At 31.6% G+C, this 14028-nt stretch overlaps 1 protein-coding gene across 2 annotated transcripts; it reads left to right on the top strand.

The window, feature by feature from the left end:
- The first annotated feature begins 7322 nt into the window (after positions 1 to 7322).
- Positions 7323 to 13583, top strand: LOC106080247 (mitochondrial import inner membrane translocase subunit Tim9-like). 2 transcript variants are annotated; one of them, XM_056024236.1, is made up of 4 exons: positions 7323 to 7423; positions 8190 to 8263; positions 9711 to 9806; positions 12616 to 13583. In XM_056024236.1, the coding sequence occupies exons 2-4, from the start codon at positions 8195 to 8197 to the stop codon at positions 12736 to 12738; spliced, it is 288 nt and encodes a 95-aa protein (XP_055880211.1). In that variant the 5' UTR covers positions 7323 to 7423; positions 8190 to 8194; the 3' UTR covers positions 12739 to 13583. The 2 variants fall into 2 exon arrangements, with proteins under 2 accessions (XP_055880211.1, XP_055880210.1); XM_056024235.1 differs by having other exon boundaries at positions 8140 to 8263.
- Positions 13584 to 14028: the final 445 nt, after the last annotated feature.

Raw genomic sequence — 14028 nt, 5'->3', positions numbered from 1 at the left:
TTGCGCCTGGTGCGCAAGCTGTTTCTCATCTTGGGGCTGTCACAGTCATTAAAGAAGTTCTAGCCCAAGTAGATCAATGCCTTAGTAATCCCTTTAGTATTTTCACAAGAAACCTAGACTTCTTTGGTGAAATCCTTGATGTTAATGATCCCATACTGGAGGTTCTTTTGCTCTGCCCTCAAGATAAGGAAGTTGAAAACATGATAAAAGCTAGTCTGTCTTCTATTGCAGAAACTATCAATAGGCAGTATAAAAGGTATCTTAGTATGAATGTGTCTGATCTGATGAGCACCCAGACAGAATCTGCTAGGCTACATAACATGGATTCTGAAGAGGTGATTGGCATGTTTAGTGCAGCCAAGAAAAAAGCACCAAATGCAACGATGTGCTACATGTCCTCTAGAATCCGTTCCCTAAAGAACAGAACTGTAGCCTATCTAGATTCTCTGAGTGTCTCAGATATGACTGAAAGGGTGACTTGGGCCATTGGTGTCTCTCGCAGTAGGAGGCAGGCTAATCGAGTGAGGACGTCAGAGGTGACTAAGGAGATTGCTCTGAGGGCGGAGCAAAAAAACCAGGAGACAGAACAGAAAGAAAGAAAGAAAATTGAAAAACTTTTAAGACAAGACAATTACATTGACAAGATTAAGGAACTGATTACTAACGTGACTGAACAGACTTGGATGGATGTGCAGGAATTGTTATCTGGAAATGTTATTGACAGGTTGATCTGTCACTATTGGTACAGTGCAGGCCCTGTATTATATAGTGGCAGGGTAAAGGGACTTAAAAAAGGAATGAAAGATGTATATTTGGTAAAATATTGGCTGGATGATGAGGATGAGAGTAGAGGGGTTGACTATGACATGAGCAAGTATCAGCTTGCCTGTGACATACTGTTCAAAGACTTGACATTACTGTAGAATAGTATTTGTTAACATCAAGGATTTTTCCCTACCCATTGACAAAAATGTTCCAGTTTCACTTCTGTCTGACTAACAGGGATTCTTTATAATTGGGTGGTAAAACAATGCACATAATAATATAACACACTAATAAATCTGTTAGCTAATCATCAGTGACTAATACATTTCACTAAAATAAATACTTTTATAAAATTTTCAAACTGTAAAGTTTATGTCATTAATTTTAAACATATTCTATACTATTATAAAATTAACTAGAGGTAAACATAGTCTTAATCCTTTTATACTATTTTTTTTAAGCTTTGAAATATTTAAAATAAAATAGTACCTTAATAAAAAAAAATATGTAAATAAAACTATCCAATTATGAAGAATGATCATTAAATATTTTATTTTTTTTTTGTTGTTGTTTTCAACAGAAAAGTAAATCCCCTATTTCTGTAAATTTGTAACAAAACATTTGTGTTGGGATTTTTTTTGATAATTTGATTATTATTCATTTTCTTCATGCAACTATAATTTTTAAAATTATAAAACCTACATATTGTTTAAATTTGTTTTCCCATTGCATCATATGTAATACTGCAAAGTTTAAAATTAATAATGCTACCTTATAAGTGTTTCTCTAGTCCTCCCAGTAGATCTGAAATAACACCAGTTGTTGTCTACTTGTACTTCACATTTTTTTTTATTGCGCTTTTTTTTCTAACACACTATTTTGTTTTATATCATCTAATTAAATAATTATCAAATTTAATAAAGCCAATTAACTATTTTTCTTAGCTATTTTTACTATACGTGGTACATCATCACTTTTTATATACTGTTCCATTTTAAAATTGTATTGATGGTTCATAAACAATTAATTTAAATAATGTGTAATGTAAAGCCATAACTTAAAATTAAAATATTTAATAATTTTTATAAATAATAATATTATTAGTTTTATAAAGTTGTCTTCACTTCAAGTTTGTGACTGTAAAGATATGCAAACTTTCCTTTTTATATTCATGTGTACCATTCAATATTAAGTTTTTTCAAACACAAATCATCATATTTCCTATTAACCTTTTATCTCTCAAACATTTAACTATCATAAAAAAACAACACTTTTTTTCCAATCCATTTATCATTAACCCTTCATTAAATTACACATTTAACCCTTCATAAATTCCCACATGTGCCTTATACTTTCATGATGTCCTTCAACTACTTGCATGTCATCAGAGTTCCTTCGGCACCATTTACTTCATCGTCATCCATTACATAATAACTTGCATGTCATCAGAGTCACTACTGCACCAACAAATAAGCCACCATTGACTTCATCATCATTATGTGCTGCTTACTTGCATGATATCTGCTTTGCTACGCTTGTAACAAAAAGAAGCCACCATTTACTTTATCGTCATCCAGTACACACAAACTTGCATGTCATCAGAGTCACTACGGCATCAACAAATAAACCACCATTGACTTCATCATCATTCTATGCTGCTTACTTGCATGATATCTGCTTTTCTATGCTACTAACACACAGAAGCCACCATTCATTTTATCGTCATTCAGTACTGGCTAATTTGCATGTCATCAGAGTCACTACGGCATCAACAAATAAACCACCATTGACTTCATCATCATTCTATGCTGCTTACTTGCATGATATCTGCTTTTCTATGCTACTAACACACAGAAGCCACCATTCATTTTATCGTCATTCAGTACTGACTAATTTGCATGTCATCAGAGTCACTACGGCATCAACAAATAAACCACCATTGACTTCATCATCATTCTATGCTGCTTACTTGCATGATATCTGCTTTTCTATGCTACTAACACACAGAAGCCACCATTCATTTTATCGTCATTCAGTACTGACTAATTTGCATGTCGAGTCCCTATGTCATTAACAAATAAACCACCATGGGCTTCATCATCAGTTGGTCGAACTTAATTTCTATGTTATCGCATTCATCATCTACGTTATCGGCACAAATCCAGCAATCGTTTATGCCTTGCCATCTTACCATGCTATACTTAAAAATTAACATCATATTATCAATTTCCAAGAAAAATGTATGTAAGTAATTAATTTTTTTTCTATACAAAATGATTTTAAGTTTTTATTTTTTTTTAAATATACATGAATCTAAAGATAAATTTGTTTATCACATCTAAAGTTTTATCTTTATCTTGGTGTTGTTTTTAGATGTGCTATAAAAATGAGTGAGATGGTATGCTTCATTGATTTCATTGTTAGGCCTAAATTTAATTGCATCAGAATTTTTACATTTCTGAATGGTTAGACTTATTTCAATAATCTAAATATCATTGGAAGGATCTTGACAAGTAACATTTAATATAAAAAAAAATATTATAATGCCATGTTGAAATATAAAAAAAAATTATTTAAATTTTATGAAAATGAATATAATTTTATTCACTTTGATTTATTTTGTTCATTATGTTGGTAACAGTATATATGGTTCTTAGTGGTGTGATAAAGATTAGCAAAGTGTCACGCATTTTCGTTCAATTTTAAGAAAACCTCACTTAGTGTTGAGTGAAAACGCGTTAAAAAAAATTGTAAAAAATTAACCGTTTGGCATATAGCAATATTCTATATATCATTGGAAAGCTCAGGATAAGTGCTTCACTTATCTGTTATCAACATTTTGTTAAAATAGAAAGATAAGAACATTTTATTACAAAAATAAATAATGAGAACCTCATATTGAGTTGGTTAAAATTAAAAAAAAAATATATATATAAATAAACTGTATAAAAAAAATAAATACATTTATTAAGCACACCCTAAGCTTTATTTTGATATATAGATTATAGCAATGTGATAAAAAGTAGCGAAATGGTACACATTTTTGTTCATTTTTTCAGAAAATCTTGTGCCATGGTTTCCCATTGCTTCAATGTTAAGTGAAAACGCGTCAAAATTGTGTGTATTTTTTTATCTATTGGACCCATAATAACATTCTATACCTCATTGGAAAGCTCAGAACAAGATCTTTAATAATTTATTATCCAATTTAAAAAAAAAAAAATTTCAAAAATTTTGTCACATACCTAGATCTAGATAATAATTAATTAAATTATTTAATGATTGATAATCATAATGAATGATAATCATAATGTGATTTATAAAAATAATAATCATTTTAATGCTTGTAGATTGTGTCAGTTGTGACTCGACTTGTGTGATGTAATAGTAATGACAGTCTCACTTAATACTTAGATCTTATTAGTCTTATTAAAGTTAATATTATTCACTTAGAATGACTTAGAGTTTAGTGTTAGATTTTAGATCTAGATTTTAGAATCTATAATAGAATAGATCTAAATATAAATAATACTCAATGAGGCAGTTCAGTATTTCTGATTCTGACCTGCTTTAACCAAAGTCACGTGATTGTAGGACAACAAAGAGAAGAATGGCCTTGTTTTCCTATATTTCCATAACTGTTGCTCCTCTATTTTTACGAAATTTTAAATTTACAAACATTTTAAAATATACACAGTGTACACATCAACGAACTTCCTGAATGTTCAAATAACTATACGGATGTTTTCATAAAGGGCCAAGAACTGTTTAAGGATGGGTTTAAATTATCAATGATATTTCCTTTGTAGTCCACAACAAGCGTCAACACTTTGAGATGATACATTCACATACAGAAGAAGATGTTTTTACAAACGTTCTTGTAAGATTAAAAAATAAGCTTGGTGTAAACTACACAAAACACACACACATATATATATATTTATAAGCCAATATATGGGATAATATGCATATTAATTGAAACATTGTTATTTTCATAAACTTCAGCTATTTTTTAACATTATGTATTTCATATTCCGCTAATTGTTAATATATTGTGCACATCGATAACATTAAGAATTATTTTTTGTGTTGGATACATGATGTATTATTATGTTATTAAAAGTTCTATCATTGTTAAGAAATTCACTGTGATACTATAAATAAACAAAATGTTTCATTAAAGTTTCAAAAATGCGTCGACGAAATAAATCTAAATCCATTTTATTACTTAGAAACCAAATTTAACAATGAAAGGGCAGGGTAAGACACATTTGGCCTGTGTAACTGAAAGAGTAGATGTAGATTTATCCTTGACTATCAAATGTGTTATTTGTTCGCTGAAGCCTATTACGCACAAGAAAAACACATGGCAGTCTTTTTATCTTTTATAACAACTAGTCGACATATTGACTACACACTAGCCCTAAAGCTATCTGACCAATACACTCTGGTCTGCTGTCCAACTTTTAGTGTTCTACTCAAGTTCAAGCTTGTTTACTTTTGGGCAGAGAGGAATGGGGGATGAAAGTGTTACTTTTTTTTCTTGGACTGGTTACCCAAATGCTAAGAACTGTAAGTGTAGTCATTCATTGTAAATCAAGAAATCTTGATCTCAGTATGGCAGATTATAGGCCAACGCTTCCATACCTTCTATCAAAGGTTTTTAAACTATTTGTTTTAGTTGAAACTATTAAAAAATGTATAGATATCTCTAGATTCTCCTGTTATTAACAAATTACAGTTTAGAGCTAATGAGTAAATTGAAACCACTAAATATTGACTTAAAACACTTCAGATTCCCACTACAAACTAACTAAACCTAAGCATGGTGCATGATGTATACACACAACCATGAGACTCGGGGGGAATACAGAACTACCTCATTAATAATACTAATACTACTAATAGTGATATAGATCTAGTTTCTACTTTATAGTATATAGTTATAGACAGTATACTATTAGTATGAGTATAGATTAGATTTATTTTAATCATCGTCTAGATCTAGAATCTAGTAGTATTCTAGTAAGTAGTGACGAGGAGTGTGTCACTGACAGTAACTGTGTGTGTTAGTTTGGTAAAGTTTTTAAAGTTAAGTCACTACTAGCTAGTTAGTAGTACTACTAGAAGTAGAAACTAGTACTAGACCTATCTATATAAAAAAAAATTAAATTTAAGCCTATAGTGGCTATAGATCTAGATTCTAGATGAGTAGATCTAAAATCTAGATCTAAAAGTTTAAAAAGTAGAGTGTGTAACAATCTACAGGTTACTACAGTACTACAGGTCTATAATTAAATAATTAGAATCTAGATCTAGCTGTCCATAAATAATACTAATTTATCTAGATTAGATATATATTATTTTTAATTAGAATCATATTATAATTTATCATATATTTATTATTATACTACAGCTATACTAGACATTTAAAATGAATCTACTACAAGAATCTAGATTGTAGGTCTAGAACAATATCTAATAATAATAGATCAAGATCTAGTAAACATGTCATTATTTATATCTATAGACTGTCTTAGACATAATCAATGCTGATTAGCAGAGATACAGCAGATCTAGATATCTATCATCTCTAGTCCACACTGACTGAGACTCATTCAATGCTTTCTTGAATGCTTAGTATTATATTTAATTATTTCGTTCAGTTCCAGAATGCAACAGCAAATTGAAATAAATCTTGATCTACAAATCATCGAATGAGCAAAAATGTTATGAATGTATAAAATATTAGTATAAAATTAATATAAATAAATTATAGACTAATTGTTTTGAAGAATGTTACACACTTTACTTTAAGATCTAGATAATATAGACCTAATGTATAAAATAAAAGTATAAAATTATAATGAATAATTAAATTATCTAGACTAATTGTATTGAAGAATGTTACTATTTTAATCATCATCTAGTCTAGATCTAGAATCTAGTAGTATTCTAGTAAGTAGTGACGAGGAGTGTGTCACTGACAGTAACTGTGTGTGTTAGTTTGGTAAAGTTTTTAAAGTTAAGTCACTACTAGCTTAGTAGTCTACAATTAGTCTATAATTTGCCAAATTTGTACAAATACTCCTTCTTCCCTAGTGCTATTGGAGCATGGAATGGGTTGCCTGAGCTAGCCAGGAAAACCAGTGACTTGGCAGAATTTAAGTCATTGGTTAATATGCATGACTAAATGCATGACGCGTAGGACGTAATCATCTTCTTTTTTGAAGTAACGTCTGTATTATATAAGATAAGATAAGATAAGACTAGATCTAGATTTATAATACATTTTATTCATACATTATATGATTATGATATGTATAGAAATAATAGATCATCTTTACTGTAAGACTACTCTCTTACTCACTGACCTGTCACTTAAATTTACAATGTATGATTATCACCACTGGATTGTGATACATATTACATATTTTGAAATTAGATAATCCTAATGATAACGAATATGAATCATTGAACTAATTCTTCTACGTCAAGGTGAATTATTTTCTAATTTCTGTAAAATGAATTCAAAAGTTATATTTTTTTCTCCCCAGATTTCATATGCAGTACAATTAGGTTCAATTAAATACATAAGCATTGTCTTTTTAGCTCAGAATTATTTAATCTTAGAAGCAGTCATAACAGATATAAACAGGTAGAGTCCTGATTCTTTCATGATTAACTCATGTTTAACGTTGTTGCACTTTTTTTTTTTGGTTACATTTTTGAACATTTTTTACAAATGATTTTATTTCTTCATATGCATATTTTTTAGTCTTTTTTTTTTTTATTAAAAAAGTTAATAGTCTGGCTGGTAACATGCCATATATTTTTTTTATAAAATCAGAAAGATGTTTTCTGGGCTTCTACTTTGTTTACAGTGCGTTATTTCATTTTGACAAGTAAAACATTGTTGTTGTTTTTTTAAGTGCTATTAATAGTATATTATACTGTTGTCAACTGGTAAGGATTATAGTTTAGGGGTTGGAGTGCTGTATTAGATTAGGATTAACCAGTTTACTGTGTGGGGTAATATTTGTTGCTAGTGAAATAAAAGTAATAATACAAATTTAAATTAGTTTCAAAAGCATTTAATATTTTGTTGAATTAAATTGGCATCTATTAAAAATGTGTGTCTGAATTTCATAATTTTTACTTCTGAATTATGTCACAATGCAAAATGTGGAAACAAAGTTTGAATTATAAACTAATCTACATTCACCTTTATTATTAGTTGAAATCTCTTATTAACATGAATGAATAGAAAAACTCATGGACGTTTGAAAAACATTATTCAAATAGTTTAATACATCTCATTTTTTTAGATAATAAAATAGTTCTTGATGTTAATATGTTTCTGTTCCTTCACAGCTTTTTAAATCTTGTTTGAAAAAGTCCTTTTATTTTTGTGTGTTGTTCAGTAAAAATGGCAGCCCAACAACAGCAAGCTGCTCCTTCTCCGTTGCATGTTGATGCAATGTCATCAGGTTCTCAGGTAGGATATTGTTGTGTTGTTAGATATTGTTGTGTTTTATGTTTAATAAAAAGTTTTATTGCACTATAATTTTGTCTCATATAAAATTTATTTTGATAATTTTCATTCAGTTTATTATTGTCACTTTAGAATCACATATTACATTTATCCATATTGTTAAGACATATACATTTAACTACTGCATGCAGAATATTTTTGCTACAATACATTTTTAATATGTTAGTTGTTTTTTGTTTTTGTTTTTAACAATTCTTTAATCTTAACTTAAGATAGCGGTTCCCCGACAAAATTTATATAGCATGAATAAAATAGTGCAGAAAAAATATTTTTCAGTCATTTTGCCAGAAAAAATATTTTTCAGTCATTTTGCCAGAAATACTTTAGATACAGTAAAATATGAATAGAGCCAATATTTCATTTATTTTAATATTATTATTTTTCAGTCATTTTGCAGGAAACACTTTAGATATCTTAAATATAAATATGCAATCATTATGCAAAAATTAAATAAGCTATAATGAATAATTCAAAATATAGTATTTATTTATATTCCGAAAATGCACTTCAAAAACATGCAAAGATACTTCCATACTTGTCAGATTTACACACACACACACACAACTTTTGCAAAGTTTAATTGTATGCAATGTCATGTAGAAACTACCGGTACATCAGTAGCCTGTTTCCGTACATTGGCAATATAGCTGCAAGGCAGAATTTACAGATAAGAAATATGATAGCCAGCTTAACTAATCCTGACACACCTAAGTTTGCCAATGTTGTGGCATGAGACACTCTGGTTTGATCAAAGAGAGATTATGCAGATAATCAAGATTTCTAATTATAATATAACACACATTTATAACACACACAGCATCATACATAACCCTTGAACGGGGTCACCACATTTCAAAATCATATTTTTAGCAAATTATGCATTTTAAACATTGGTGAAAAAGGAGAATAAAATAAAAACAATTAAAGTACTATCTGTCTCTGCAAATATGGCATATTTTAGATCTATTAATATTGAAGAAGATAGAGACATCAACAAAAGTCCTGCCCAGGACCTTCACTTACTAAAATATGGTACTTTTATATGCATCTTATATTTTAAGTCTGCGATGTTTTGTCAGGAAATTTCGTGCTATTTTGTCCACGCTGTTTTCTCTGTGCTATTTTGTCGGGTCACCTTTAATTAAAATCTATATTCTTTACCTAAGTAATTAAAAACATTTATAACCAATTTTAATTATTTGTATATTAAGGACTTTCTTGTTTCTACACATTAAAAAATTAATCTTTTTGTTTTTTTAATCACTTGTACTATATTTTGAGAGAGATGGATTAGTGTTAAAGGTTACTGATCCATGTGAATGTTTTGTTTAACATTTTTTCTAAATGTTAAATTAATTTTTTCTTTTTTTTTCTTCTTTGTATTCATCAGTTCAGAGAGTTTTTAAGTCAGTACAATAAAATTACAGAACAGTGTTTCATGGCATGCATTCATGATTTTACATCTAGGAGAATAATCAGTGCTGAGGTGAAAATTTTTTACATTTATCTAAATTTTACAAACTTGTAGATTTTCTTTGTTTTCTGATTGTTGTCATTAGGTCTGAAATCTTTTTCTTAGTCCAGCTTTTTTCAAACCCCATATTTTAAATATGGACCAAGTGTCAGGTCATAGATTGCAATGCAGAAATCCATTAACTTGAACCTTATTAAGATATAGAAATAATTATCAAATAATAATTTAGCAAAAAATGTGAAAATTAGACTTGTTGAAAACATAAAATAAACATTTTTTTATAGAGTTTCTATTCTTTTGGTTAAAAATATTCTGAGTTAAAAAGTAAAAGTAAAGTTCCCCTTTCAGACCTTGCAATCTTAAGTGCAGATGATGTAAAGCTTATCTGTTTCTGTGGCCCACGGTTAATGTGGGTGTTGTGGCCAGCACAACGACAAACCGCCTTTACTTTTCCCCAACTAATGTCAGATACCCATTAAAGCTGGGTTAACTCAGATGTGCCTGAAATCGAAAATCCCAGTCTTCACCAGGATTTGAACACAGGACCTTGGTTCGTAAGCCAAGCGCTTTAACACTGAACCAGAGCGCCTCCATTTTATGTACCTTTTTTGTGTTATTATGGAAAGCTATTGATTTTATCTAAATTTATTTAATATATAGTAAAGTTCCCCTTTCAGACCTTGTGGTCTATAGGGCTGATGATGTAAAAGTCAGCTGTTTTCTTTGGCCAATGGTTAACGAGGGTGTCATGTGGCCAGCACAACAACCTGAGATGGAAAGTCTGCTCTGCTCATCACTTCCACTGTAGGGCTAGAGTTTCCCCACAATGGGGAGTGGTTTGATGTAGATTTTTTTATATCCCCAGTATTAGAACTGTTACTGGGTCGACATGTTCCTCTACTACGACGTCAGGGGACAGGCTAAATAGAGCCTAGCTCATGCGCGCAAAAGAGCCACCCGACACATCCTCCGAAGGCTTTTTTATACTCGCTGCCTGCTCATTCATCAGTAGCAATCAACCAGTACCTTTGGCCACCCTAAGAGAGCGTGTTCACATAGCGACCATGATGAGGTGGTACTGGAACGCAGTGAGCACAACAACCAACCGCCTCTACTTTTCCCCAACTAATGTCAGGTACCCATTAGAGCTGGGTGGATTCAAAGGTGCCCAAAGATCCCAAAATTAGAAATCCCAGTCTTCACCAGGATTCGGACCCAGTTTCAGAAGCCAAGTGCTTTACCGCTCAGCCACCGCGCCTCTAAATGTATTTAATACGGGCTTAACTAAATTTTAAAATAGTTTTCTTGTAATTTTGTAATTTTGTATTTCCTCTCCCTGCTTACCTAATATCTTGTATCTTTTGGGCTTCTTAACAATCTCTCTCTATTTGAAAGCATTTTATAAACCAATACAAATGGTGGTTAAAGGGATAAGTGCTTGGCTGCCAGACTATCCTGCTGGATGATGGAAATTGTGTTGTAGATTTTAGAGAAATAATCTGTAGACCATTCAGCTCTACTGAACACTAGACCATTTGTATAGTAGTTGTAAATTACAAACAACCAACCATCAAAACACATTTACTAAATAACACCTTAACAAAAGAATCAAATCCACTGGAGCTCAAAGTAGGCACGCTTGAAACAATTGAAAGCTATCAAACAACAGCTATCCATATATATACAGAATGATCGGCTCTCAAAGCCACCATCAATGCTGGTCTTGGTGCCTTCCTGGTCTTCCCTAAAAATAAACACTTTGAGATAAGCGCACCCTGTGGCGATTACTGCTCAAACTTCCAAGCTGAAATTGAGGCAATTACCATAGCACTACAGACAGTGGAAAACAAATTATATGAAAGAGTGAAACCACCATCAGATATTGTTGTCTTTACAGACTCCCAATCTACTCTGCAAGCACTTAACAGCAGCACCTCAAACAGCCCAAGAGAGTTGACAACACTCATTGTGATAATCCATCAGATGATATCAAAATTAAATATCAATATCACACTACAGTGGATCCCTGGAAACATTGGCATCATGGGAAATGAAAAGGCAGATAAGCTATCAAAGGCAGGTTCATCTATGGAACAACCAGATAGACCTGTTAACTATCTCACCCTAAGGTCAATGTTAGTCAACAATCACAAAGAGGAGTGGCTCAACCAATGGCATCAGGAAACACATAGAGCCATGTACAAAGAAATGACTATGCAAACTGGACACTATTAACTTCCTCCCCCGCAAAGAACAATCTACAATTTTCCAACTAAGAACAGGACACACACCACTATTAAATTACCACTTGAACAAAATAAACTCAACACAACTCCCCATTTGCGGACACTGCGCCCACCCCTTTGAAACCGTAAACCATATCCTCTTTGAATGCCCCTCCCTAATCCACCTTAGGCAGACCCTACTTCCACTACAGCCCAACATAACCAACACCCTGTATGGCAGTGCTGAACAACTGAAGAAAACAGCACACTTTTTTTCCTTGGCACAGTCTGCAAAAGAGCTCACAGCTCAGCAGCAATAAAGCTGGCTAGAAGAAGAAGAAGTATAGTAGTTGTTGAACACAGCAACAGTTTCCCCCTACTACCTGGCCTGAACACTTCATAAGAAAATAATCTGGTATTAGCTTCTCAAAGTTGTGATCTAAACTTAAGTAGAAATGTTTGGTCATTGTCAACATACTGACCTTGTGGTTGTTTTTCTTCTTCCTTTACTGAATAAGATTAAGTTTAGATTTGCATAATGTAAGTGCACATGTGGGATCATTGCATTTTTTTGGTGTTGGATTTGTTTCTTACAGAACTCATGTGCACTCAACTGTTTAGAGAAATACATGAAGATGACTAACAGAATCTCACTAAGGTTTCAGGAGCACCAGCTGATTGCTAATGATGCACTGGCTGCGGCACACAAGTCTAGCTAACATGAAATGTGCTGAATAGTTTGTTTGGTGTTTTTTTATTTGCCAGTTGGTTGAGAGATGAATGTTTTGCATTAAGTAATGTGTGTACTGTTAGTTGATTTTGTAATTGGTTCACAGTGGTCATGCTTTTGTCTAAACTTAAAGGGTATCAGCCAAAGCAGCCAGTCAGAACTGGAAACAAGGGTGTGAGGTAGATATAAATGTTAATATATCATTTATTTATATCAGTATTTTGTATTGAAGGAGTGAGTGAAGACATTAAACCAATAGCACCTTGTATCCAATAAATTGGAATGTACAGGCTGGCAACTTATGATGATCTACTACTGGGGCTATCTGATCTACTAGAACCTCTTCTTATTTTAGCTAGATCAGATGAGATGCACAAAGCTCTTTTATTCATATATAGAAGGAAAAAAGCTTCTATTAAAAATGATAGCTTGTAAGAATGTTTAGTAAAATAAGACTTATGCATATATATTATTTATTTAGTAATACCTTCTTTTGTAGCTATAAATACAGCAAATAAACTGTAAAAACATTCCCTTTGAGTGTTCACCATCAAACTTGTTGTGTTGATTGAGGACACATCTCATCAATGTTTTTGTATTTGAAGCTAGAACACTGCCAGTCACTTCTAAAACACTTGAGCTGTTTTGAAATTGTATGTTAAGTTAATATGAACCTACAGTACTTGAGAGAAATGAATCTGATGGATGTGTTTTCTATGACTGTGAAAGAATGAGGGAATTGTCATAGTGAATCATTTCAATGTTATGACATGCTGTTGTCTTCTGCATTTTTTGTTATTTGGTGACTAAAAACAAAATAAAAATGTAATTTTATGTCAGTTGTATATCAATTTTTTGTTATGTGGATGTTTTGGTAATAAACTTTATTTAGCTCTTGTCTTTAGGAAGAGCAATTATTGATGTCATTGTGGTGACTAATCTATGTTCAAGTAACTCCATTGGTTTCCATGGGGTCTCTACTTCATTTGTTTTATGAACTTTTAAAGCAGACATGGACTGTTGGTGTGCTCAAAGTGAGAATTTATTCTTGCAGAAAAGTATCTGACCACAATTCCTTATACCTGGTATGTGAAAAAATAAACTGAATCTCAAATTCGTTTAAAATAAGTTAGCTAAAATAAATATTCTTTCTTTCTCTGTATATGTATAAACAATTTTAAAATGATGTAATGGAAGTGCTTCACGGAGGTAACACTCAAATAACATCAAATAATACAGGCAATAGGCCAACAGTATATAAGTTTGTCATCTCTTGTGC

This window comes from Biomphalaria glabrata, chromosome 3, assembly GCF_947242115.1.
Source record: "Biomphalaria glabrata chromosome 3, xgBioGlab47.1, whole genome shotgun sequence".
In the NCBI taxonomy this organism is placed as follows: Eukaryota; Metazoa; Mollusca; class Gastropoda; family Planorbidae; genus Biomphalaria; species Biomphalaria glabrata.
This window is presented reverse-complemented; position numbering and strand designations above follow the sequence as displayed.

Excerpts from the sequence above, each read along its gene's own strand:
- LOC106080247 (XM_056024236.1), top strand. The coding sequence starts at position 8,195 with ATGGCAGCCCAACAACAGCAAGCTGCTCCTTCTCCGTTGCATGTTGAT. Across the intron at positions 8,264-9,710 it reads CAATGTCATCAGGTTCTCAG|TTCAGAGAGTTTTTAAGTCA; the intron begins GTAGGATATTGT and ends TGTATTCATCAG. Across the intron at positions 9,807-12,615 it reads GGAGAATAATCAGTGCTGAG|AACTCATGTGCACTCAACTG; the intron begins GTGAAAATTTTT and ends TGTTTCTTACAG.